The sequence below is a fragment of the Sminthopsis crassicaudata genome, chromosome 4 (genome assembly GCF_048593235.1).
Source record: "Sminthopsis crassicaudata isolate SCR6 chromosome 4, ASM4859323v1, whole genome shotgun sequence".
In the NCBI taxonomy this organism is placed as follows: Eukaryota; Metazoa; Chordata; class Mammalia; order Dasyuromorphia; family Dasyuridae; genus Sminthopsis; species Sminthopsis crassicaudata.
The window spans coordinates 308148220-308173568 of NC_133620.1; the positions used below are offsets into that span (position 1 = coordinate 308148220).

General features: G+C 32.7%; 1 protein-coding gene across 12 annotated transcripts in view; it reads right to left on the bottom strand.

Moving 5' to 3' along the window:
* Nucleotides 1–25349, bottom strand: part of MYOCD (myocardin) — a 123839-nt gene that overhangs the window by 86774 nt on the left and 11716 nt on the right. For 10 of the 12 annotated variants that reach the window (XM_074312032.1, XM_074312035.1, XM_074312031.1 and 7 more), the window contains exon 2: nt 5449–5514. In XM_074312032.1, coding sequence (XP_074168133.1) covers nt 5449–5455 — 7 coding nt within the window. In that variant the 5' untranslated portion in view covers nt 5456–5514. Of the gene's footprint in view, nt 1–5448; nt 5515–6822; nt 7967–25349 lie in introns of those variants that run through there. The other 2 variants (XM_074312033.1, XM_074312036.1) reach the window with 1 other exon arrangement.

Here is a 25349-nt window from a genome sequence, read left to right on the forward strand (position 1 = left end):
ATGACTAAAATAAAGATGTGGTCATATTTTTTAAAATGAATATCACATGTCCATCTAGTGGATAACCTAGGACATCATCATAAATTGTAACAAGTCTATAAATTGAATTCTATCCTACTCTATTGGATTAATAGCTAAGCAAAGTGGATTATATAGGCAATGGTGGGATTCAGGAACACAACCTAAAATAGTTTAAGTGGGAAGACTTGGATCTCATTTAAAGCATCGTTCACCTGAACTGGAGACCTCTGGCTTCCTCTTTTATTTCTTTTGGTCCTTTCACTGTTTATTAATCTCTCCACTGAAGTTTGGGCAGAGGAAAGAAGTGAAACACCAACCTGATCTTCTTATTTCGCAACACAGGTGTAAAGACTCCCATAATTTTTTGCATTGCTGGATGGGATGGGAACTTTTTTGCATTGCTGGATGGGATGGGAACTTTTCTAAATTTTTATTTTTTGGTCTGGGGCTGTAATGAAAGCAATCTAAATATGTAAAATTAAAAAACTTCTATTTACATGTGTTTTAAAACATTTTATAGGAAGGAATTTCATGATCTTACTGAGAATTCTCTCTAGAAAGTTTTAAAAAGTTGAAAGTTGTTAGGGACTAGTTAAAGAATTCATAGAAAAGATGACAATACTACCTAAACTAATCTATTTATTTAGCTCTATACCAATCAGACTCCCAAAAAACTATTTTAATGACCTAGAAAAAAAACAACAAAGTTCATATGGAAAAACAAAAGGTCAAGAATTTCAAGGGAATCAATGAAAAAACAATCAAATGAAGGTGGCCTAGCTGTACCAGATTTAAAATTATATTATAAAGCAGCAGTAACCAAAACCATTTGGTATTGGCTAAGAAATAGACTAGTTGATCAGTGGAATAGATTAGGTTCAAAGGACAAAATAGTCAATAACTTTAATAATCTAATGTTTGACAAACCTAAAGACTCCAGCTTTTGGGATAAGAACTCACTGTTTGACAAAAATTGCTGGGAAAATTGGAAATTAGTATGGCAGAAACTAGGAATTGACCCACACTTAACACCGTACAAACAAGATAAGGTCAAAATGGTTTCATGACCTAGGCATAAAGAATAAGATTACAAATAAATTAGAAGAACATAAGATAGTTTATCTCTTAGACCTGTTGAAGAGGAAGGAATTTATGACCAAAGAAGAACTATTTGATCATTTTGTGATCATTATTGATCACAAAATAGAAAATTTTGATTATATCAAATTGAAAAGTTTTTGTACAAACAAAACTAATGAAGACAAGATTAGAAGGGAAGCAATAAACTGGGAAAACATTTTTACAGTCAAAGATTCTGATATAGACCTCATTTCCAAAATATATAGAGGATTGACTCTAATATATAAGAAATCAAGCCATTCTCCAATTGATAAATGGTCAAAGGATATGAACAGACAACTCTCAAATGAAGAAATTGAAACTATTTCTAGCCATTTGAAAAGATGCTCCAAGTCATTATTAATCAGAGAAATGTAAATTAAGACAACTCTGAAATACCATTACACACCTGTCAGATTGGCTAGAATGACAGGGAAAGATAAAGCACAATGTTGGAGGGGATGTGGGAAAACTGGGACACTGATACATTGTTGGTGGAATTGTGAATACATCCAGCCATTCTGCAGAGCGATTTAGAACTATGCTCAAAAAGTTATCAAACTGTGCATACCCTTTGATCCAGCAGTATTACTACTGGGTTTATATCAGAAAGATATTTTAAAGAAGGGACAAGGACCTGTATGTGCAAGAATGTTTGTGGCAGCCCTCTCTGTAGTGGCCAGAAACTGGAAACTGAGTGTATGCCTTTCAAATTGGAGAATGGCTGAATAAATTGTGGTATATGAATATTATGGAATATTATTGTTCTGTAAGAAATGATCAGCAGGATGATTTCAGAAAGGCCTGGAGTGACTAACATGAACTGATGCTGAGTGAAATGAGCAGGACTAGGAGATCATTATATATTTCAACAACAATACTATATGATGATCAATTCTGATGGACATGGCCCTCTTCAACAATGAGATGAACCAAATCAGTTCCAATAGAGCAGTAATGAATTGAACCAGCTACACCCAATGAAAGAACTACATAGAATTCCCAATCCCTCTATTTTTGTCCACTTGCATTTTTGATTTCTTTCACAGGCTAATTGTACACTATTTCAAAGTCTGATTCTTTTTGTACAGCAAAAATAACTTTATGGACATGTATACATATATTGTATTTAACTTATACTTTAACATATTTAGCATGTATTGGTCAACTTGCCATCTGAGGATGGGAGTGGGGGGAAGGAGAGGAAAAGTTGGAACAAAAGGTTTTGTAATTGTCAATGCTGAAAAATTACCCATGCATATATCTTGTAAATAAAAAGCTATTAAAAAAGTAAACTCAAAAAAAAAAAAAAAAAAAGAATTCATAGAACTGGAAAAAATCCAATTCCATTTTACAGATAAAGAAACTGAGGCCCAGTAAGGTTAAGTGAGTACTTTAAGGTTACAAAGCTCATTAATATCAGAGGTGGTACTTAAATCCAATCCTCTTGACTTCTAATCCAATGCTCTTTCCACTATAACCAAAAGCTTTTTATTCAAATTATTAAGCAATACCTTCAAGCTGCTAGAAATACCTGATAGAAAGAACAGTAAATTATAAATTTAAAATTAAAATGGAACGTTTCTTTCCCCTAATTGGGAGGAAATGCATTAGATTTGTTGTTGTTTTGCTCATGTTTTGCCTGTACCTTTCTTCTAGTGTGTAGAATGAAGTTCAAAGTGGGAGAGCTTTTTTCAGGAATAGACTGTGAAAGAAGGCACAGTGAGGGTAATTTGATACTGAACAGCAGGAAGTTTGAGTACTAGCTCATTAGCCAGTAACAGCTTGATTCCAGCCCAAACTAAAAAGTCTTGATTCTTGGCAGTTGTGGGAAGAATTTGACTATGAGGAAAGATTCAGGGTGAATTAGAAAAGTTCATTCTAATTACATTATGAAGAAAAGAGCAGGAATAAAAGTCAAAAGTAGGACAATTAAGCCCCCAAAGCTAATGATATTCGGCTACATTGAAAGACATACTTTTTATAATAAAGAGATTGAAAATACCATTACCAAAAAAAAAAGGTGAAGTGCTGTTTTAAATTCTTTGTGCTATATTTTAGGAAGGATATATATATATAAACTTGAGAGGTTTTTTTGGAAGAAATAGTAAAAATAATCAAATGTTTTAAGTTTATACCATGTGAAGATTGAAGAAATGGAAGATATTTAAATTAGAAAAGAGAAGATTTAGGGAGGGAGGTGATATATTTGCTATCTTCAATAACGTGAAGGGCTATCAATATAGAATAGAGATTAGATTTATTCTGTTTGGCAGAACCAAAAGTGGTTTTTGCAAAAAGTATAGTTTAATCTGCTTATAAGGGGAAACTTCTTTAAAATAAGTTATCTCAAAGTGGAAAGGTCTGCCTCAGGATGTTATGAATTCCCCATCTCTGGAAGTCTCCTACCTAGCAAGTGTTGGGTAACCACTTATCAATTAAACTATATTGTAGGTTGGACTAGGGTGTTGCTGAAGCCTCTTCTATCTCCAAAATCCTATGATTCTGATAATAGTTAAGAATTAGCACTAAATTATACTTATCTCTCTTATAAAGTTTGCTCTCTACAGTTACCTATAGGGTTATTTCCTGTTTTCTTATTTTAGGAAAATTATATTTTTAATCAAAAAATGAAAGATCTGTATAATTCATAGTATAAAATCTAAATCTCATGTAGAATACTTACCTTACTGCACAAACCATGAGAACACATGAATCATAATATATAAAATCATTGATAATAAGGCTAAATACAGGTAAAGTTACATAGGGTGACACCACTACTACTACTACTGCTGCTGCTGCTGTTGTTGCTGCCACCACCATCACCACTGCCATTCTATCATTTTATACTTTAAGGTTTATATAATGCTTTAAAAATATTACCTCATTTTATCCTCATAACAACCTGGGGAGGTAAGTACTATAAATATAAAACTTGCTGCCACAAAATAATAAGTTGATAATAATCATACCACGGGGGTTCAGAATTTACATTTGTGTTATTGTATCCATTTTCTGAGGGAGAACATTCAAACAAACCTATGAGATTAAGGATTAAATTACTTTTATCATCTAGGTCAATGATTCCTGATTTATGATCTAAGTTTCCTCAGGGCATTCATAAGATTCTTTCAAGGGGTCCTCAAGGTCAAAACCAATTTAACAATATTAAGACATCAGTTGCCTATACTTGTCCTTTTCCCCACCAAACATCTGTGTATTTTATATATACACACATAAATATATAAACATATACATACATTAACGAAAGCAACATATTACAAAATAGTGAATCTAGAATAAAGAACCCACTTGCTTTTACTGAGCTAGACATTAAAAACATTTGTAAAAATATGTAAAACAATGTAACGCCTCACATTTTTTTTGTTTTTAAGTATTTTTCCCATTAAAATGTTACTTATGTTAACAAGCAGTGAATTTATTATAGTTATTTTAAGTAAATATGTATAAAATTTATATTAGTTTGTTATCATAAATGCTGATAGGCATAATCCACATGAATCAAAGATCTTTGTTGCCCTCAATAATTGTTCAAAAGTATAAAGGACAAAAGTTTGAGAACACCAATTTAGGTCTTAGGACCCCATCTTTTGTTGCTGAGGGAAAAATAACTGGATAAATGCACACTTTGATGTTTTAATGTGAGGAGAAAAGTTTCAAATATCTGTCATTTACAAATGCTATTAAAACAATATTTTCTTTTAAGTAAAGTTGATTGGGTAAAAATGTAAAACAAAGAACAAAACCAAAATAATCCTGAGATATTATTTTCAATGATGTGAGTATCCTTTCAATTAATGCAGGTAAATGCAACAGTAGATGGTCTTTGAAAATTTTTCTGGCTTAAAAAAAATCTGTTCACCAGGACATTTTTCGAGTAATTTGTAAATAATAATGAGGGAAATGCAGTTATTTAATCTCTCTTTGTTCCTTGTTCAGTTTGTTACTATAATGTTGTACCAAATAAAGTGGTACCAGTATTGTAATCCAGTCCAAAGAGAGGAAGTACTTGGCAATTACAGATGAGCAAAGGGATACATCTCTACAATCAGATGACAGAAAATTATAAAGAAATATATTGGGAATGACATTTGGAAACATTGTATTTATCAGAAAAGCTATTGGTTTTCAATATTTCAAAGCAAAGACAGTGCTTTATGTCCTACCAGAGTCTAAGTCTACTAAAGTACTCATATTTACAGTGAATATAATAGATTAAAGAGAAATTGCATACTGAAAGCAAATTATCAATAAAGAGTACTATAACTGATAAAAAATACTCACACAGCATTATGTCTTGATTAGCCAGTTGTTCTTGGGTCCTTCTTTGCTGAAGTTGTACCTGTAAAACTTAGGAGGAAAAACACATAAACTTTTTATCTGTCTTTCAAGCTACTACTTGTCATATTTACTTCTCAATCCCTTAAAATTTGGCTTCTGACTTTATTGATCAACGGAGACTGCAGTCCTAAAATTACCAATGATCTTTTAATTGAAAATGTTAATGGGCTTTTCTTAGTCACACCTTTTTGATCTCTCTGAAGCATTTGACAGAATGTATTGAGCACCTGCACATTGGTTCTTCTCTGTGATTTTGATTACATGGTATTGAAAAGTTTATATAAGAATAAAATCAATATAGCTAGGATAAGATAGGAAGCTTTTGATTAGGAAAAAACTACATAAAACATGGGCAGGGAGATAACTCGCAAATCAGTAAGATCACAGATACTTTTAGGATATTTGAGGACATTAGTAAATTTTATAAAAGTCTTGATTGCAAGACATATTGAAGAGTAATAAGATAATAAAATAAGATTGAACAATTCCATGATAAATAAAATGATCAAAGAATATGAGCAGTTTATTGACTATCTATATTCTTGCAAGTGGCTTTGTTTTTCAGTGAAGAGAAGCTGATTTGTATTAAATCCTGGGCCAGTATTTTCTATAAGGGAGTGAATAACAATGCAAAGGAAAGATGGTATAGAAAAATTACCTTACATTTTCCTCCAAACCTTAAAAAGAGGGGCTAAATCAAAATAGTTGTGATTTTTATCATTGTTATATCATGCTGCTATGCCAGGATAGTGAAATTTATGAGCCACTTTCTGTCTTCCTGTCCAGGTGTCCTGCAATCTATATACAATATTGCCTTTTCTTCCTTCACTGATCTATTCTCAAGTGTTCTCCATTATGCTTGCTCTTTGTGGATTCCTGGATTTCCTCTCATGAATCCATTTTCTTAATATCTATCTGTTTCCTTCACTTCTCTGTTGATTTTTAGCATTAGGTAGAACAATTTATTCCAATACCAACTCTACTGTAGGACTAACCCTAGTTGTTGCCTTATGTAACTGGTTTCAAGTAGGAATCCTTCCCCATTGCCAATTCCAATGTTGTACCAAACATCAGAACTTCCTGAGGCTGCTTTAAGAATAATCCAGGCCATCCAATGGCATCATCCTTTGCTAGCTGTATCACCAGACTGAGTTCAATGAGACCATTTCCAGAGGGTGCTGAGTTTTGCTGATAACTTCCAAATGCCAGTTGGATCCATTCTAGTATCTGGCCTGGATCTCCCTCAGGTAGGATTGTATCACTAGCTTCTAGTAAGACATTTGTCTAACTAGTTTCAAAACGGGATCAACTTCTTACCTGGTAGCTCATTCCTCCAGAAAAAGTTCCCAAACTCCTCCTTCAAGCAGAACTCCCAAATCAATAAGATCACAGATCCTTTTAAAACATTTGAATATTTTAATATCTCTTATGAAAGTCCTGATATCCAAGTTACATAGATAATAAAATAATAAAATTGTTATGCCACATTCTCCTTGAGCTGTTCTACCTCAGTTTCCCTGCACTGGTTTCCCTCATTGTCCTGACTGAGTTTCCATGAATTGTTCTATCTCAGTTTCCTTAACTGTTCTGCCTCAGTCCTCTAAGTCATAAAACCCCCCTAGTTCATTAAGACTGAGGACCATTTGCTCTAAGGTTATAAATTGTCAATGGGAGAAGAGGAACAGATCAGACTTCCTGACTTCTAGCTCCTTCTGCTCCCAAGAATTTATGACACTGCCCCTCTAAAATATTCCAAAAGATAAGACTATCTCAGATACTTCACTGACATCTTTACTTCTGTTATTCAAACATCCTGACTCTGGCTTTTAGTAAAAATTTACAACTCCCCCCCCAAAAAACTGAAAAGGCTTCTAATTTTCCCGCTCTTTTCCCTTTCCTTTGTCTGAAGAGCTATAAAAGTGTTTATCATTCCCCCATTCATTACTGGATATTTTGAGACGAGAGTCCTATCCAGTCAATTAAACTCTCCAATTAATAAAATATTAAAAAAACCTCTCTAATCTCTGTCTTGCCTCAGTTTCTCCGGCATTACAAAATAAGACTGAACAATTCCATGATAAATGAAATAATCATAGAATATGAGGAGTTATTAAAATAGTTTGTTTATTGACTATCTATCTCTTCTAACCTCTCCTAGATTGTATATTATTTTCACTGGCTCTCATGCCCACTCTATAGGACAGTTTCTATCCCTCTCTATCCTCTTCTATTCAATGGTTCTCTTCAATCTCTGGAGAAGACATTAGCATTATTTTCTCTCAAATCTGTCTCATCCACAATCTTTCTCCTTGCTCTTCCTTAGGGTGGAAAGGAAGGAAAAAATTCTTCTTGAAAGATTTGAATCAATTTACTCCTTATAATGTGAATCCTTTCTGAGAGTAGTGGAAACATTGGGTTGGAATTTCTGGCTTCCCATTTCAACTCAGAGGAAACTCTGAGAGGCTCTGATCCTTTCCTTGCTGGACTAGACTTATTTCTACTAGTCCCCTCCCCCCCCCCCCCAAAAAAAAAAACACAGAAAAACCAGACTCCTGGGTTTCTTGGGAAAACTAATCTGGGATATTCTAATTTTTTGTTTGTTTGTTTGTTTTGTTTCTTTGTTGTTACATTTTTATGATTCTGAATGTTCCTCATGTGTGACAGACTGACCATTTCAGGAATTGGCTCTTTCTATAAAACAACTGTGTTATAAAACCCAAAAAACTTAGAACCTTCTAATCATCCATCTCCCTAAAAAGACTTTCTCTAATGATATTCCTTTTGGTCACATTTCCCAACAGTAAGCCTACTCCTACTCCCTTTTACTCTTTGTATTCCAATGGTACTAAACCCCAGTCAAAGAACACATCACTATCTTCTATTCCATCTACCTGGTTTCTAAATCCCACCTCCTCAATTCTACTTATCTATTGTTTCATTCTATCTGTGCCTGATTCTTCCATTGTTCCCTTCATAATCCCTTGCTTACTCTTATTTCCAAAATCAAATACAAAATCCTCTGTTGGCTTTTAAAGTCCTTCATGAATGGACCCCTTCCTAGCTTTCCAATCTTCTTACACTTTATTCACCCTCTACTTAAGATATGATCCATTGACACTAGCTTCCTTGATAACTCCTCAAATAAGATACTCTATTTTGTGACTATGAATTTGTACAATGTTTGCAATTCTCTACTCACTACATTGAGAGCTTCTTGGGATAGTGATTGTTTTTGCTTTTTTTTTTTCTTTTTTTTTTTTTTTGTACTGCTTAGCACAGTATCTGGCACATAGTAGTTATTTAATAAATGCTTGTTGACCTCTCTTGATTGAAAGTTGTAAAAACAAAAGAAATTCTTTAACTGATAAGTGATCAAAGAGAAAACCAGAGTATATTCAACAGTATGTAGAGGAAAAATAGAGGAATTGGGAATACTGTGGTTCATTTTCAGAGCAGAATACTGAAATAAAAAAGCCTCTCTTACCCCAAAGAGTAACATCAAATGGTTACCTTCCCAAAAAGAATTCATAGAAGAACTTTTATAAAGACTTGAAATCAAATGAGATTGAGGAAAAGCTCTAAAAAATAAGAACAATACAAGAAAAACAGGAAGATAGATATATAAGGAAAATAAATTAATTAGAAAGGGAGATCCAGAATCTTAAGAAAGAAAATTACTCTATGAAAACCATAATTGGGCAAAATTATGAGAGCAAGAAATAATAAAACAAAATATTTAGAATAAGGTAACAGATTTCAGAAATGCCTGGAGAGATTTGTATAAACTGATGTTAAGTGAAATGAGTAGAATCAAAAGAACATTTTAAACAGCAACAACAAAATTATGTGATCAAATCTGATGGGCATGGCTCTTTTCAACAATGAGGTGATTCAGGCCAATTCCAATAGACTTGTGACTGAGAGAGCAATCTGCATCCAGAAAGAGAAATATGAAGACTGAATGAGGATCACAACATAGTATTTTCATCTTTTGTTGTTGCTGTTGTTTGATTGCTTGTTCTTTTCTTTCTCATTTTTTTTCTTTTGATCTGATTTTTCTTGTGCAGCATAATAGATGTGGAAATATAGTTGGAAGAATTGCACAATATTGAGTTACTTTTTGTTCAGAGGAGGAAGAAGGTGAGGTGGGAGGGAGACAAATTTGAAACAAGATTTTGCAAGAGTGAATGTTGAAAACTATCTGCATGTATTTTGAAAACTAAAAAGATTTGTAAAAAAAGAAAAAAGAATAAGAAAATAGAAAAGAATGTGAGACATTTCATAAGAAAAGCAACAGATTGGAGAATAGATTGAGAAGGAAAAACATTAGAATAATTGTAATGCCTGAAAGCTGTGACCCCCCAAAAAAGAATCTTTGATGGGGGTTGAGGTCTCTTTAAGATTCCTTTATGATTTCCAACCTCCTTCTCCTCCCCCCCCCCCCACCTCCATGGTTGAAGAAGCTAGGATCTTTTGATTCACAAATCCTGGTCAAAAAGCACCCTTTTGAATTCTAATGATATCCGGGGTTTCCCCAGCCGCCCCTGGATCTGAGCTAACTTGAGTTTTCCCAAACCTCATAAACAGTTTTATCTAAAAACTCATTGAATTCTATTCAATGTTGACCCTGGCTGAAAACCTGCCAGGAGCCTGGGACTCCACCCACCTTCAAGATCACCAAGAGTCCCCACTATAAAAGGGGCAACCCTGGAGTCCATGCTTTGCAGAAGTCCTAAGCATGGCATCCTTATGTCGGTCATGTCAAGGGTTTCTGCCCACCAGACCTATTCCAGTGCCCTTTTATCTCTACCCTCAACTTTACTAACTAAACTTTACTTCCAAATCCCTACAATAAACTTTTTTTTTTAATCAATCTAGGTTTTCGGGCCTGTAAATTCCTTTACAGGGGACTCTGCTCTGTCACGGGACTATCCTTGAGCCGATTCAAAAGGGGTTCCCCCTTTCCTAACTCTTATTACCTTGATATAATAATAGAAAAAATAATTAAAGAAAATTGTCCTGTGATCAATTCTGATGGACATAGCTCTCTTCAACAATGAGCTTATTCAGTCCTGTTTCAATTGACTTGCAATGGAAAGAGGACTGTGGGGACTGAATGTGGATCACAACTTAGTATTTTCACCTTTTTGGTTTTTGTTTGCTTGCTTTTTATTTTCTTTTTCATTTTTTTCCTTTTTGACCTGATTGTTCTTGTGCAGTATGACAATTGTGGAAATATGTATAGAAGAACTGCACATATTTAACATACTTGCTCTCTAGGGGAGGGGGTGGAAGAAAGAGGGAGAATAAAAATTGGAACACAAGATTTTGCAAGGATGAATGTTGAAAACTATGCATATATTTTGAAAATAAAAAGCTATAAGATGATTTCAGGAAAGCTTGGAGAGCCTTATATGTTCTCTTGATTCTACTCACTAAAGTGAGTAGAATCAAGAGAACATTGAACAAAACAAAAATAAGATTATGTGATGATCAATACTGTTGGGACATTTCAACAATGAGGTGATTCAGGCCAATTCCAATAGACTTTTGATAGAGAGAACCATCTGCATTCAGAGAGATGACTGTGGAGACTGAATGTGGATCACAATAGTATTTTCATCTTTTTTTTTTGTTGTTGTTTACTTGATTTTTATTTTCTTTCTCATTTCCCCCCTTTTTGATCAGATTTTTCTTGTGCAATGTGGTAATTGTGGAAATATATATAGAAGAATTGCACATGTTTAACATGTATTGAATTATTTGCTTCTAAAGGAGGGGGTGAGGGGAAGGGAGGGAGAAAAATTGGAACACAAAGTTTTGCAAGGATGAATGTTGAAAACTAGGCATATATATTGGAAATAAAAAGCAAAAAAAAGAAGAAAAGGAAAAGCTATTATTTTTAAAATAAATGAAATATGATGGTTTGTTCTGTGATAAAGTTGAAAAAAATAAAATTGTTCTAAAGCATTAGAATAAGAGGGGAAAAGTAGAAATAGAAAAAAGTTCACTGATCATCTGAAAGAGATTCTATGAAGAAATCCTACAGGAACACTATAACATAGGAAATGGTAGGGGGAAAGTAGGATTCCTTGGAAGTGGGGGGATGTTAAGTAATAGAAAGACAAGATAGCAGATATAAGGAAAGTAGAAGAGTCAGCAGAGATAGGAAACAGATACAAACAAGCATAACAAATAATAAAGAATAGAATTTATATATAAAAAAGTAGAGGTAGTAATCCTTGATCTTAAAATAGATTCAATCAAAAGAGAAAAATAGAGAAACTACACTATATGTCAGTCACTTTAATTAATTAATAGTTTTAGACTATTTAAAACAATTCAATAGTGTAAGGTTGAAATATTGCTGTGGTGTAGGAAATGATGAGGTAGTGAATTTAGAAAAATACAGAAAGACTTGGATCTAAGACAGGTAATATTATCCACTCTCATAAAAGAAGAGGATAAACAAAAATATATAGAAGGACTTGGACCTAAACAGGATGATGTTATGAACCTTCAGAAAATATAGAGGACAAACATAGAAGTACATGAATGTGTATATGTGTACATAGATATGTATATATGGCCATATATGTCTGCATATATCTATATATCCATGTATATATAAATATATCCACACTTAATTGTAGCATGTTTGGAGGAGATGGAATGAGGAAAGGGTGAAAAAAATAAATGAAAAGTACATAGCAGAGAACAAATGAAAACCTATAAGGAAGTAAAGAAAAAGATGAACAGTTCTAAATACAATATGTAGTATTTATTAGTTTTGCTTTTCTTGAAATGGAAATTTATTGTTTCATATTTTGAATCCCCTCTTTTGTTCTGCTATGCACACGACATTTTTTTCTTTTTTTCTTTTCTTTCTTTTTCTATTTCATATTTGTTTTAAATACACTAAAAATAAAAAATCAAACTTTCAATGTTCTTCTTCTAAAAATGTTCTTAATCACTACCAGTAAGTGAAGTGAAAATTCTATCAACTCTAAGATATCTGAGGTACCAGTAAGACTTCTAAGATGACAGAAAAGGAAAATAAAAAATGCTGAATGGGATGTGAGAAATTAGGAACATTAATTCATTGTCATGGAATTGTGAACTAGTTCAACCATTCTGGAGAACAATCTATGCTCAAAGGGCTATAAAACTGTATACCCAGTTACCCAGCATTACCACTAGTAGATCTATGGCCCAAGGAAATCAAATAAAAAGGAAAAGGACACATATGTAAAAAAATATTTATAGCATGGGGCAGCTAGGTGGCACAGTAGATAGAGCCCCAGCCTTGAATTCAGGAGGACCCGAGTTCAAATCTGGTCTCAGACACTTAACACTTTCTAGCTGAGTAACCCTGGGCAAATCACTTAACCCCAGCCTCAGGAAAGAAAAAAAGAAAAAAGAAATATATATATATATATATATATATATATATATATATATATATATATATATATTATATAGCAGCTCTTTCTGTGATGGCAAAGAATTGGAAACTGAGGAGGTTCCTATCAAGTGGGGAATGGCTAAACAAATTGTATGACTGTGAAGGCATAATATTCTCATGTAAGAAATGATGAAAGGGATAATTTCAGAAAAACCTGGAAAGCCACATATGAACTGATGCAGAGTAAGTTGATTAGAACCATGAAAAATATGCACAGTAACAGTAATATGGTAAGGAAAATCAACACTCTGATTAATACAATGTCTATTGCATTGTAATGCATTACAAAACTCTATGGGACTTATGATATAAAATGCTATCTACCTTTAGGTAAAGAATTGTTGGACAAAGATTGCAGATTGACACACATTTTTCCCCTTTCTTAATTTTTCTTATTTCTCCCCTCTTTCCCTAGAACATGCCTAATGAAGAAATATATTTTGCATGTCTGTGTAACTACATAAGATGGATATCATATTTCTTGCCTTGTTGAAGGAGGAGAGAAAAAAAAGAATTTGGGATTGAAAACTAAAATAAAATTGAAATAAAAAAAGAAATGTGGGAAGATGTCTGTTAGTAGAGCCAAGATGGCAGAGTAAAGTCAGGAGCTGCTTGAGCTCTCCAAATTTCCCTCAAAAAGCACATGAAACCAAGACTCTGAACAAAGTCTAATGGAATGAAACCACTTTCCAGCTCAAGATGGAATGAAAAAACTTCAAGAAAGATCAGTCTCACTGGGATGTAAAGGATGTTCAGCCCAGGCTAGGTAGAAAGGGAAAGCTGGTGAGAGGGTCTTAAGTACAGCAAATCAGCAACTAAGACCCTTAGTCCTGGCTCAGTAGAGGAACAAATCAGTGGGACAACCTGAAGTACCAGCTCAGATGGCAAACTCTGGGAAATCAGGCTGTTCCCTGGAAAGGACAGCGAAACTACTCCTTACAAATACAAGGAGCTCCCGTGCTCAAAGCCATAGCTCAGAGCTGCACCAGAAGCTTGGGACAGCCCCACCTTTACTCTAGGAGTAGAGTTCCACCTTAAAAGTTAAAAAAGAGGAAATACCAACAGAAAAGGAAAGAAAATGAGCAAGAAACAGAAAAAGCACCTTGACCATAGAAAGCCTCTACAGACCAAAACACAAACTCAGAGGACGACAGAATGTCCATGGAAAAAATCTTTAAAAGTGAGATAAATTGGTCTTAACCCTGAAAAAGCTTTTTGGAAATTCTCATAAAAGACTTCAAAAGGCAAATATGAGAGATAGAAAAAAATTGGAAAAAGAAATGAGAGTTATGCATGAGAAAGTCAACAGTTTGGAAAATGAAGAGGAAAAACTGAAGAAAACAAATACTTAAACAGTAGAATAAACCAAATGGAAAACGAAATACAAAAGATAACTGAAGAAAACCATACATTAAAAACTAGAACAGGGTAAATGGAGGCTAATGATTTTATGAGACAGCAAGAATCAGGCAAAAAAACAAAAAACTAAAAACTAAAAAGAATTGGAAAATGGAAGAAAATGTGAAATACCTCATTGGCAAAACAACTGACCTGGAAAATAGATCCAGAAGAGACAATTTAAAAATTATTGGCCTACCTGAAGATCATGACCAAAAAAGGAGGCTGGATATCAAAGAAAAAGACATTAAGGGGTGAGACATTAAGGGGAGGTATAATGGGGCAATTAGTGTACATAAAGATGTATAAAAGACCAGTTACAATCCAGGGAAAGAAGGGAGGGGGATGAGCATTGTTTGAAGCCTGATCTTATCAATTTTGGCTTTAAGAGGGGATAATTTAATCATTCAGTTGAGTATAGAAATTTTTAGAGATAAGGTAGTGATACCAAATTAGAAATTTTGAAACTCAAAGGAGAGATTAATAAAATAGAAACCAAAACTTTTGAACTAACAAACAAAACTGAGTTGGTTTTATGAGAAAAATAATAAAATAGATAAATCTTTAGTTAAGAAAGGAAAAAAGAAAAGGAAAAAAAAAATCACCAGCATCAAAAATGAAAGGGGTGAACTCATCACCAATGAAAAAATAAAAAATAAAAAAATTAGAGCTATTTTGCACAATCTAACCAAAATGGATGAATAATTGCAAAAATGTAAATTTTCCAGGTTAACAGAAGAGGAAATAAAGTACTTTTTTTAGAAAGAGAAATTGAATAAGCCATTAATGGACTCCCTAAGAAAAAATTTCCAGGGAGAGATGGATTCACATGTTAATTCTATCAAACACTTAAAGAACAATTAATTCCAATATTATGTAAACTATTGGCAAAAAATAGGTAAAGAAGAAGTATTGCCAAATTTCTTCGATGACACAAATATGACACTGATATCTAAATGAGGAAGGGCCAAAACAGAGGGAAGAAATTATAGACCAATCTCCTGAATGAATATTGATATAAAAATCTTAAATAAAATATTAGCAAAGAGATTACAGCAACTTATCAGCAGAATAACACACTATGACCAAGTGGGATTTATTCCAGGAATGCAAGGCTGGTTCAATATCAAGAAAACTATTACCATAATCAATCATATCAATAACAATACCAACAGATATTACATAATAATCTCAATAAATGCAGAAAAAACTTTTGTCAAAATATGGAACTCATTCCTATTAAAAAACATTAGAGAGCATAGGGATAAAGGGATCTTACTTAAAATAATATACAGTATGTATCTAAAACCTCCAGCAAGCATTATTTGTAATGAAGAGAAAATGGATATGTTCCTAGTAACTTTGGGGGTAAAACAAAGATGTCCATTATCACCATTATTATTCAGCATTGTGCTGGAAATGTTAGCATTAGTGATAAAAAAAAAAGAAAAGAAAAATAAATTAAAAGAATTAGAGTAGGCAATGAAGAAATAAAATTATCACTCTTTGCAGATTATATGATGATATACTTACAGAATCTTAGAAAATTATCCAAAAATCTACTGAAAACAATTTACAGCTTTAGCAAGTTGCAGGATATAAAACAAACCTACACAAATCATCAGCATTTCTATATATTACTGACAAAGCCCATCAGCAAGAGATAGAAAGAGAAATTTCTTTTATAATTACTGTAGACAAAATAAAATACTTGGGGGTCTATCTGCCTAGACAAACCCAAGAACTATATGAGCACAATTACAAAAGACTTCTCACACAAATAGAGTCAGATTGAAGAATTGGAAAGATGTCATAGGATACATAGGCCAAGCTATAAAAATGACAATTCTGCCTAAATTGATCTAGTTGTTCAGTGCCATACCAATCAAACTGACAAAACATTATTTTATAGAACTAGAAAAACTAATAACAATTCACTTGGAAGAACAAAAGGTCACAAATATCAAGGGAATTAATGAAAAAAAAAATTACAAAAGATAGTGGCTTAGCAGTACCAAACCTAAAACTATACTATAGAGTGGTGGATCAGTGGAATAATTTACATACACATGACACTATAATCAAGGCCTAGAGCAATCTAGTATTTGATAAACCTTCAAATTCCAGCTTCTGAATAAGAACTCACTATTTGACAAAAATTGCTGGGAAAACTGGAAAATAATATGTCAGAAACCTGGTATAGACCTACATCTCATACTCCATACCAAAATTAAAATGGATACATGATTTGGGCATAAAGGAGGCTACCATAAACAAATTAGGAGAATAAAGGGATAATTTACCTATCAGATTTTTGGATCCTTCAACCATTTATCAATTGAGGAATGACCTATATTCTTACAAATTTGACATAGTTCTTTATATATTTTAGAAATGTGACTTTTATCAGAAATATGGTCTGTAAAGAATTTTTTCTCAGCTTTGTACTTCCCTTTTAACCTTGTTTTTCTTGGTTTTGTTTGTGCAAAAACTTTTAAATTTAATGTAAACAAGGTTATCCATTTTGCCTTTAATAATGTTCTCTAGTTCTTCTTCGGTCATACATTTCTACATTCTCCAAAAATCTAATAGGCAAATTATTCCTTGTCACAGATTAGGAAATGTGACTAAGAAAGAGATTTAGGTTAGAGTTGGGAAACTGCTCTGATGAGTACCTTTTTATTAAATAAATATTCATTAAATATCTCGTATTTAATAACAAAACAAAAAGTTTAGGGCTTAGGTAAAGCATACCCTATACCTCCAAGAAATTTACTATTAAATACTGCTACACACACCCATACACACACATACACCCCAAAACAAAACAAAACAAAAACATTTCACCACTGGATCTGTTAAGCAAGCAATAGATGTAATGGTAACACACAAGCAATTGGAGTAGAAAAGAAAAAAGAAAATAGAGCAAAGGCCTTGAAAAAAGTTTCACCTTAACAGCTAACATGGAAATATATTTTGCATTGTTCATGTTATAAATGAAATCATATTGCTTGCTTCCTGAGAGAGGACTGGTAGGAAGATAGAGAATTTGGAAACTCAAAAATTTTTTAAATGGATGTTAATGCATGTGGATCACAACATAACATTCTCAGTCTTTTTGTTGTTGTTCACTTGCATTTTGTTTTCTTACTCATTTACTTTCCTTTTTGATCTGATTTTTCTTGTGCAGCAAGAGAATTGTATAAATGTTTACACATATTGGATTTAACATATATTTTACCATGTATACCATATATTGGATTGCTTGCCATCTAGGGAAGGGGTGGAGGAATGGAGGAGAAAATCTGAAATGCAAGCATATGCAATGGTCAATGTTGATAAATTATTCATGCATGTGTTTTGAAAATAAAAAGCTTTAAAAATTTAAAAAAAATAAACAATCCTACCACCTCCCCCCCCCCAAAAAAAAAAGGATTTTAAATAAATAGGCCTGAAGAAAGTAGGAAAAATATGTCAGCTTAACAAGAATCAATTCTTCTCTCATCATTCTATTCTTTTTTTCTCCTTTCTCTTCATCAAATATTTTAGGGAGTTAAAAATTTGTGTTTTTTAAAGTATAAATGAGAAAAAATTATTCATTTTGTTCAACTCATTTTGCAGATGAGGAAAATGAGTTACAGTTACTCAATGCTGAAAATAAAATCCAGGTGCCTTAATTGCTAGTTTAATGCTCCTTCTTTAGCACCAAGTGTTCATTGATTAAGTGTGATAAACAATACTTTTCAATGAGAAGGTTAAATATATATAGTATGTGTGCATTTCCAAAGAAAAGTTTTAAAATCCTTTTGTTCTACAGACCACTTTGCTTAGACAGAGGGCCCACAGACCATCTACCTCATCTTTTCCCCCCCCCCCCCCTCTGGGAATAGGAGACACAAACTTCAAGGACACAAACACAGGAACCAAGAAAGTTGAGTTTGAATTTTAATGTTTATTAACTGGATTTATTAACTGTAGGCAAGTCGCTTAAATTCTCTGAGCTTCAGTTTCTTTGTTATTGGAAATAGAATGGTAATAGTCTCAATATTTATTTCACAGAATTATAAAGAAAACATTTTATTTCTTAATATTCAGGGCCTAACATGGAGTCTTTTGCGTTGGTAGCTTCCTTGATTGGCTGCCTATATTTTTAAAAGTCAGAGTTCACCTGAGCTCTTTTTTTTAAAAAAAGAAAAAAAGTTTCTGCTTAACTGTATTTTTATTTATTTTATTAAATCTTAGTCAATTCTATTTTAATCTGATCCCTCCACATATATAGTATGGCAGACAGCCCTAGTTTTAATATCTCTGATGTAAACAAATAAATCAGGAAAAGATATTTTTTGACCAAATGTGTTATTCCCCCTATTAATAGACATAGCTCAATTGATCTCAGAGCCTAAGATCTTGGCTTTGACACAACTGACCCAGTGATTGACATAACATTTAAAGAAAGTTCCTTTTCTCCCCCCCCCCCCAATTACCAATTTGCTTTCCTGGAATGACATGAATCTCGCCTATGATAGGACTCCAGAATGATCTTAAGTTCTGAATATATCATAAAAAGGTATCATCAAAATTTTGTCAAAAGTCAATGCTTTTCTGAAGGTCACAAAACACATTCTGTCCCAATCCAATGTTTATTCATTTTAGACAGTGGAAAATGTGTCTCTTTGACTGAAATATTCTATTTGGGTCCAGCTCAAAAATTACATTTTTAGGAAAATTTTAGAAGAATCCCTGTGGCTGTCAGTGAGTCACAATAGGGTGGAAACAACTATTTTTCTATTTAAAGATTTTTGTGCTACTGTTTGAAAATGTCACATTGCTAGGATACAGGGAACTTGAAAAAAAATAATTTGCTATGTAAATTGTCCTCCACAAAGGACTTTGCTAAATGTAAAACAGGTTAGGCATTAGAATGTCATTCTGAATGTACAAATATCACTCTTCTCATTTTATACAGGAGGTAATTAAGGGAAAAAGAAACAAAATGAAATGAATGAGGCCACACAGGGAGTTAGGACCAAAGTCGTCATCAAAAAAGGTCCTCTGATTCTAGAGCCAGTGCTTATTCCATTATGCCAGAATGTTTCTCAGATATGGCATTGGCAGTGAGTCAAATCTAAGTCATCTTCTTATAAGGTAACTTTGTTCACCACTACACCACTAGCATGAGCAAGTTTTCTGTTGGAATATGACACAGGAGAAAGAGCTCTTGCTTGGGAGCTAAGAGACTTCGTTCCAAACTTTAGATCTGATATTAATAAATTTTGTGATTTTGGTCAGGTCTCTAACAAGTCCAGGCTTCAATTTTCTTATTTGTAAAGTGAAGAAGTTGGACCTTGAATGTGACATAGTGATAAAAAAAAGTGCTAGATTTGGAGTCATATCTTCAATAGCAGAGCAGCTAATAATAAATTGGCTTTCTTTAGTAATTAAAGATAAGAAAATACAGAAGAGACTAATATTTTAGACCTGATTTTAACTGAGAAGGAAGAATTAACTACTAAAGGAGAAATGATGTGAACATTGGAAGAAAGTCTTAGAATTTGGAAAATAAAAGAGAAAAGCTGAACAAAGTCAGGTATGCATCTTAAAATTTGAGAGAAAGTGTTTCAAACAGTTCAGAGAAAAGAAACATATGATTTCATGATCTAAGAATTAATTTCTAAAGAAAAAAGAAAAAGTTGATTGAGGAGGAAAATGGGGAGTTACCTAAAGAAACCAATACACTTACATATTAACTGGTTTAGATTTGAATAACAAATGCTTAAAGGGTACATAGAGGAAAAGTATATAAAGGAAGATGAAGATAAAAATGTACCTATAAGATAATATAAATTTCTTGAAGCCAGGAACAATTTTGTTTTTGTCTTTGAGCCTTCAACACTGAGCATAATTCTTGACACAAAGAAAGCACTTAAAAATGTTTTTCAAATTCAGCAGAAGAAAGCTAAAACTCAGGCTAAGTTGAGGTTTATGAAACTGCTAAAGCCAAGAAAATACGGCTTTTAATAACTATGTTGAAGGAGAAAAGAAGAATTGAATAAAAATAGGACCATTACTAAGGATACATACTGTGACAATAATAGATGATATGAAAAAAAAGAACTATTTAACTGTTAGTTCTTCTTTCTTCATATCATCTATTATTGTTTACATATTTTCTCTGCTAATAAGAATGATCTAGCAGAGTATAAAGATGAAACAAAAATGGATAATAGGGAATTGAAAAGTAACATGACTATAACTGATGATTACATACTTTTGTCTCCTCTTTACCTATTTTTGAGCCATTAATTTCTTTCTTTTGTATTATTGCTGTTATTAGCATCTTCAAAACTGTAACAGATAATTGTAAGAACAGTAGGATGTCTATTTATCTGCTATCACATTTCTAATAAATAATATTTCTTCTTTGATTTTTTGTTTTAGTTAGTTGATTAATGATATAAAAAAATGTCTTTCCTTGACCATATTTTATAAGACACAGCATAAATGGGTGTTGTTCTTTGTCAAATGATTTCCCTCCATTTTTTCAGATGATCATATGTTTTGAAATGCTTAGGCTTTTAATATGATTAATCATGTTGATTGTTTTCTTAATGTTAAATTATTATTGCATCCATATTTGGCCATAATTAATTATTCTTTGGCTGAATTTCTAACACTTCTAACTAAGCACTTTGTGTTCATGCTATTTTTCAACTTACTATCAAAATTATTTCCAAGCTGCCATAAAATTTTGAGACTACAACTTAAACAGATTCCAAATAGATGGTTAAACACACACATATTCCTTCATTTGTGTTCTTCACACTGCACTAGAATAGCCATCTTAAACTATAATCATATATCATTAGTATATCACGGTGATCAAGAACAAAATGTTATAAATGCTTATATTATTACAACACAAATATCAGACCATCTGAAATCCATAATCACTGTGCTTGTGCTTGTTAATTACAAACCATCTTTAAACCATCACAAGCCCTCACAAATTTTTTTTTGGTAGAAATAAACTTTATGTTACCTTTCATTGCAGCATCAAGACCAATTTCTGCCTTGAACTCTATAATTCACAACTGAAGATTCTTTCCTTATAAAAGTTTACATATGAAAAAAAGTTTATATATGCATACATACATATGCACATGTGTATATGTATATATGTGTGTATGTGTATATATACACATATGAATGAATATATACATACACATGTATACGCACAAGTGTATATATGTATAAAGATATTTATATGGATACACATATTAAAATTGAAATGATATTTGCAATTGCAGTATAAGTATATTTATTTTTAAGACTGCAATTATTTAGTTTTGAATTAAATACTACAAACCTTTGTTCAAATAAAAAGTTTAAACACCAAAATAAAGCTTATGTATAATTATTATATTATGTTAGGCATATTCTGTTATATTATTTCATTAAAATGTTTCTATTCCATAAAATTTGTAAAATAAATAAACTTTATATGAAGTGATATATATGTAGTTAATATATAGATAGAAGTGTATTTAATGAGAAAATATAAAATCTCTCACAGGAAAAGGAGAAAACAGATTGACGAGAAATAATTTAAGAATTATTGCACTAACAGGAAACCAACAGAAAAAATATTTTAGACATCACATTTTAAGAAATCACAAAAGAAAACTGCTCAGATATCTTAGAACCAGATGCAAAAGTAAAAATTGAAAGAATCCACTGATTATCTCCTAAAAGAAATTCCAAAATAAAGATTTCTAGGAACATTATAACCCAAATCCAGAACTTCTAGGTTAAGGAAAAATACTGCAAGCAGCCAGAAAGAAAATATTCAGAAACTAGAATAAAGATGTATAAATTACCATAATAAAGGAGCAGAGATCATGAAATTTAATATTTCATAAAGCCAAAAATCTACTATTACAATCAAGAATAATATTCAGCAAAATTGAGTGTAATTCTTTGTGAATGCAGAAGGCTCTCTCCATCACAAATCTATTGTTATTGGCCTGAATCACCTCATTGTTGAAAAGAACCATGTTCGTCAGAGTTGATCATCACATAATGTTCTCTTGGTTCTACTCATTTCATTTAGCAGCAATTCACATAAGTCTCTCCAAGTCTTTCTTAAATCTTCCTGCTGATCATTTCTTATAGAACAATGTTTTTATAGAACAATAATATTCCATAACATACATATCCCATAACTGATTCAGCCATTCCCAACTGATGCTCAGTTTCCAGTTCCTTACCACTATAAAAATAGCTGCTACAAACATTTTTGTACACATGAGTCCCTTTCCCTTTTTTATGATCTCTTTGGGATTCAGACCCTAGAGATACAAGCAGCTAACATTCTAATGAGGGAGACAACATGCAAATAATTGATAGATAGATTATATATATATGTATATATATACATACATACATACATATCACATCTATATACATAAATATAAAACATAGATATTATATATACATATAACACATCTATCTCTTTATATCTACATGAAAAGATAATGATATATATAGGGAAGTAGAGGTTAGGAGGACCCATTTCTATAGAAACTGGAACTTAATCTAAGTATGGAAGAATGCTAGGGAATCTAGGAGGTGGACTTGTGCTCAAGAAGAATCACTGGCTGCTGTGTGGAAGTACATTTGAGTAGGGAGAAGTAAGAGGCAAGAAAACCAATTAAGAGACTTTTGCAATGTAGAGCACTATGAAGCTAAATGTGGAGGCAGAGAAGAAGATGAATTTGAGAGATGTTATAGAGGGTAGACATTATAAGATTTGGCAAATTGATTGGATATGAAAAGACCTGAAAAGTCCAGAAACTGGTAATAGAAATAACATGTACCATAGCCACCAGCTTCCAGGTTCCATCTCAGATCAGAAAGGTGATGCCCAGCAACCACTATTAGACCAGTGAAATAATGACCAATTGCCACCTTAAGAAGATTTTTCACAGCCAGAGGAAATGGCTAAGTGAAAGCAGTATAATAATGCCCCTAAAACATCAGTAGTCCTGGATCATTGAAAATATATTCTTGCCACCCCATACATGTTCCCAAAAGACATGTTCTCCTTGTGTATATGGTCAAGTGTAATTTCTATCTGTATCTACTCTCTCTGTGATATTGTATGAATTTGTAAGAAAGTGTGCCCTAGGTTTTGAGATGGGAGAATGTACTATTGATACTTTTCTTACCATGTTATTTCATTAAACTTTGAACTAATTTCGTCTTCTGGCTGACTATAAAAATATTGAGTAATTTAATAAGCTTTTAATAAGTTTTAAGTGGATACAGACCCAGAGAGTACCTTGAACTTTTGGTATCTATTTTTAGAGCCCCAAATGTGAGGGTGTATGACAACATGAAGTGCTACACCCATAATTAGAAAATAGATATTCTGACTTTTTTTGTGATATTTTTGCTTACTCAAATTATACGATTTAGAGCTAGTGGAGAATTTGAAGATATTTTAGTTCAAACTCCTCTGATTTTACAAATGAAAAAATGAATTCCTCAAATTAAGGAGCAGAGAAGCATTGTGATTCTCAAAATAGCAGAATAGTTATTTTTCTCACATCTCTACAAGCCAAAAACCTCATAAAAAGAACATATTCATCAGTTATATAAGGTAAATTAGATAGCACAGAAGACAGAAGGCTAGAATTAAGAGTCAGGAAGAGCTGAGGCTTAATCCTACCTTATATACTTATTAGTTGTGTGACTCAGAATAAATCATTTAACCTCTCTCAGTTTCAGAATGTCATCTGTATAATGAGGATTATAGTCCCATCTCATAGAATTGTTGTGAGGATCAAATAAGATAGTATATATAAAGTGCTTTACAAATCTTAAGGTGCTTAGCAAATGCTGATTATTCTAATTTTTATGTAAACCTGAATCCATAAGAAAATAGAAAAACTACTCTGGGTGAAATTGCAACTGAACAAAAAGATGAAATAAGATTGGCAAGCTAAAATATTGTGAATTTCCAGTAAGCATCCCCCCTCAAAAAAACAAAAACAAAAACATACAACAAAAAACAATCAGATCTTCTCACAGACAAAATGAGAACAAATAACAAAACACGATTGTATCTGCAAGTCTGATTCTGGGATTTGAGTAGATAAAGGTCTTTCCATGGTCTTTTTTTTTTTTTTTTTTTTTTTTTGGCAATTATTCAGCCTGAACCACCTCAACTCAAAAACAAGAAGCAGCAGACTTTGCTTGTGCACAGCCACTGACAGGAAAGGGTAGGCAACTGGGGATGGGGAGGTGACAAAAGCACAGGCAGCATATCTCTGAAGGAATGGATTTTGAAAGTTCAGCTGGGATTAGTCATCTCCCTCAGCAAATGAGCATGATGAAAGGGATATTGGACATTGAGTCAAGAAGGAATTCAAATCTTACCTCAGGCACTTATCTGTGCAAGCCGCAATTTTGTAAACCATAAACCCCATATAACTGCAATTAACTATTATTTTCATATAGAAAGTACTTTTCAAATATTATCTCATTTTATTTTCATAATAACCATTGGCACCATTATTATTCTCATTTTTCAGATGAGGCTAAGGTTATGAAGGTTGTGACTTACCAAGAGTTACACAGCTAATAAATACTTTCTTGACTATTCTTTCTGATTCCAACCAGGTCTAGTACTCTACCCACTGTACTACACAGTTGCCTTATTAGAAAACTTAATGAATAAGATGGAGGACTAGACATTTTCTCTAATCCCACAAATTCTCAAACCTCTTGAAAACAGAAATTTTTCACAGATAAAGCAACTTCAATTGTGTTAATGGGTTTGAGAGCCTCAAAATTTAAAAAAAGAGAAAGTTAATTAAAAAAATACCACAAACTGATTCTCATTGACTCTGACTGAGCTCATTCAAGCAGTGCTCCCCTACTTAACTACTAGCAGCAAAAGTCACACTAACAGATCCAA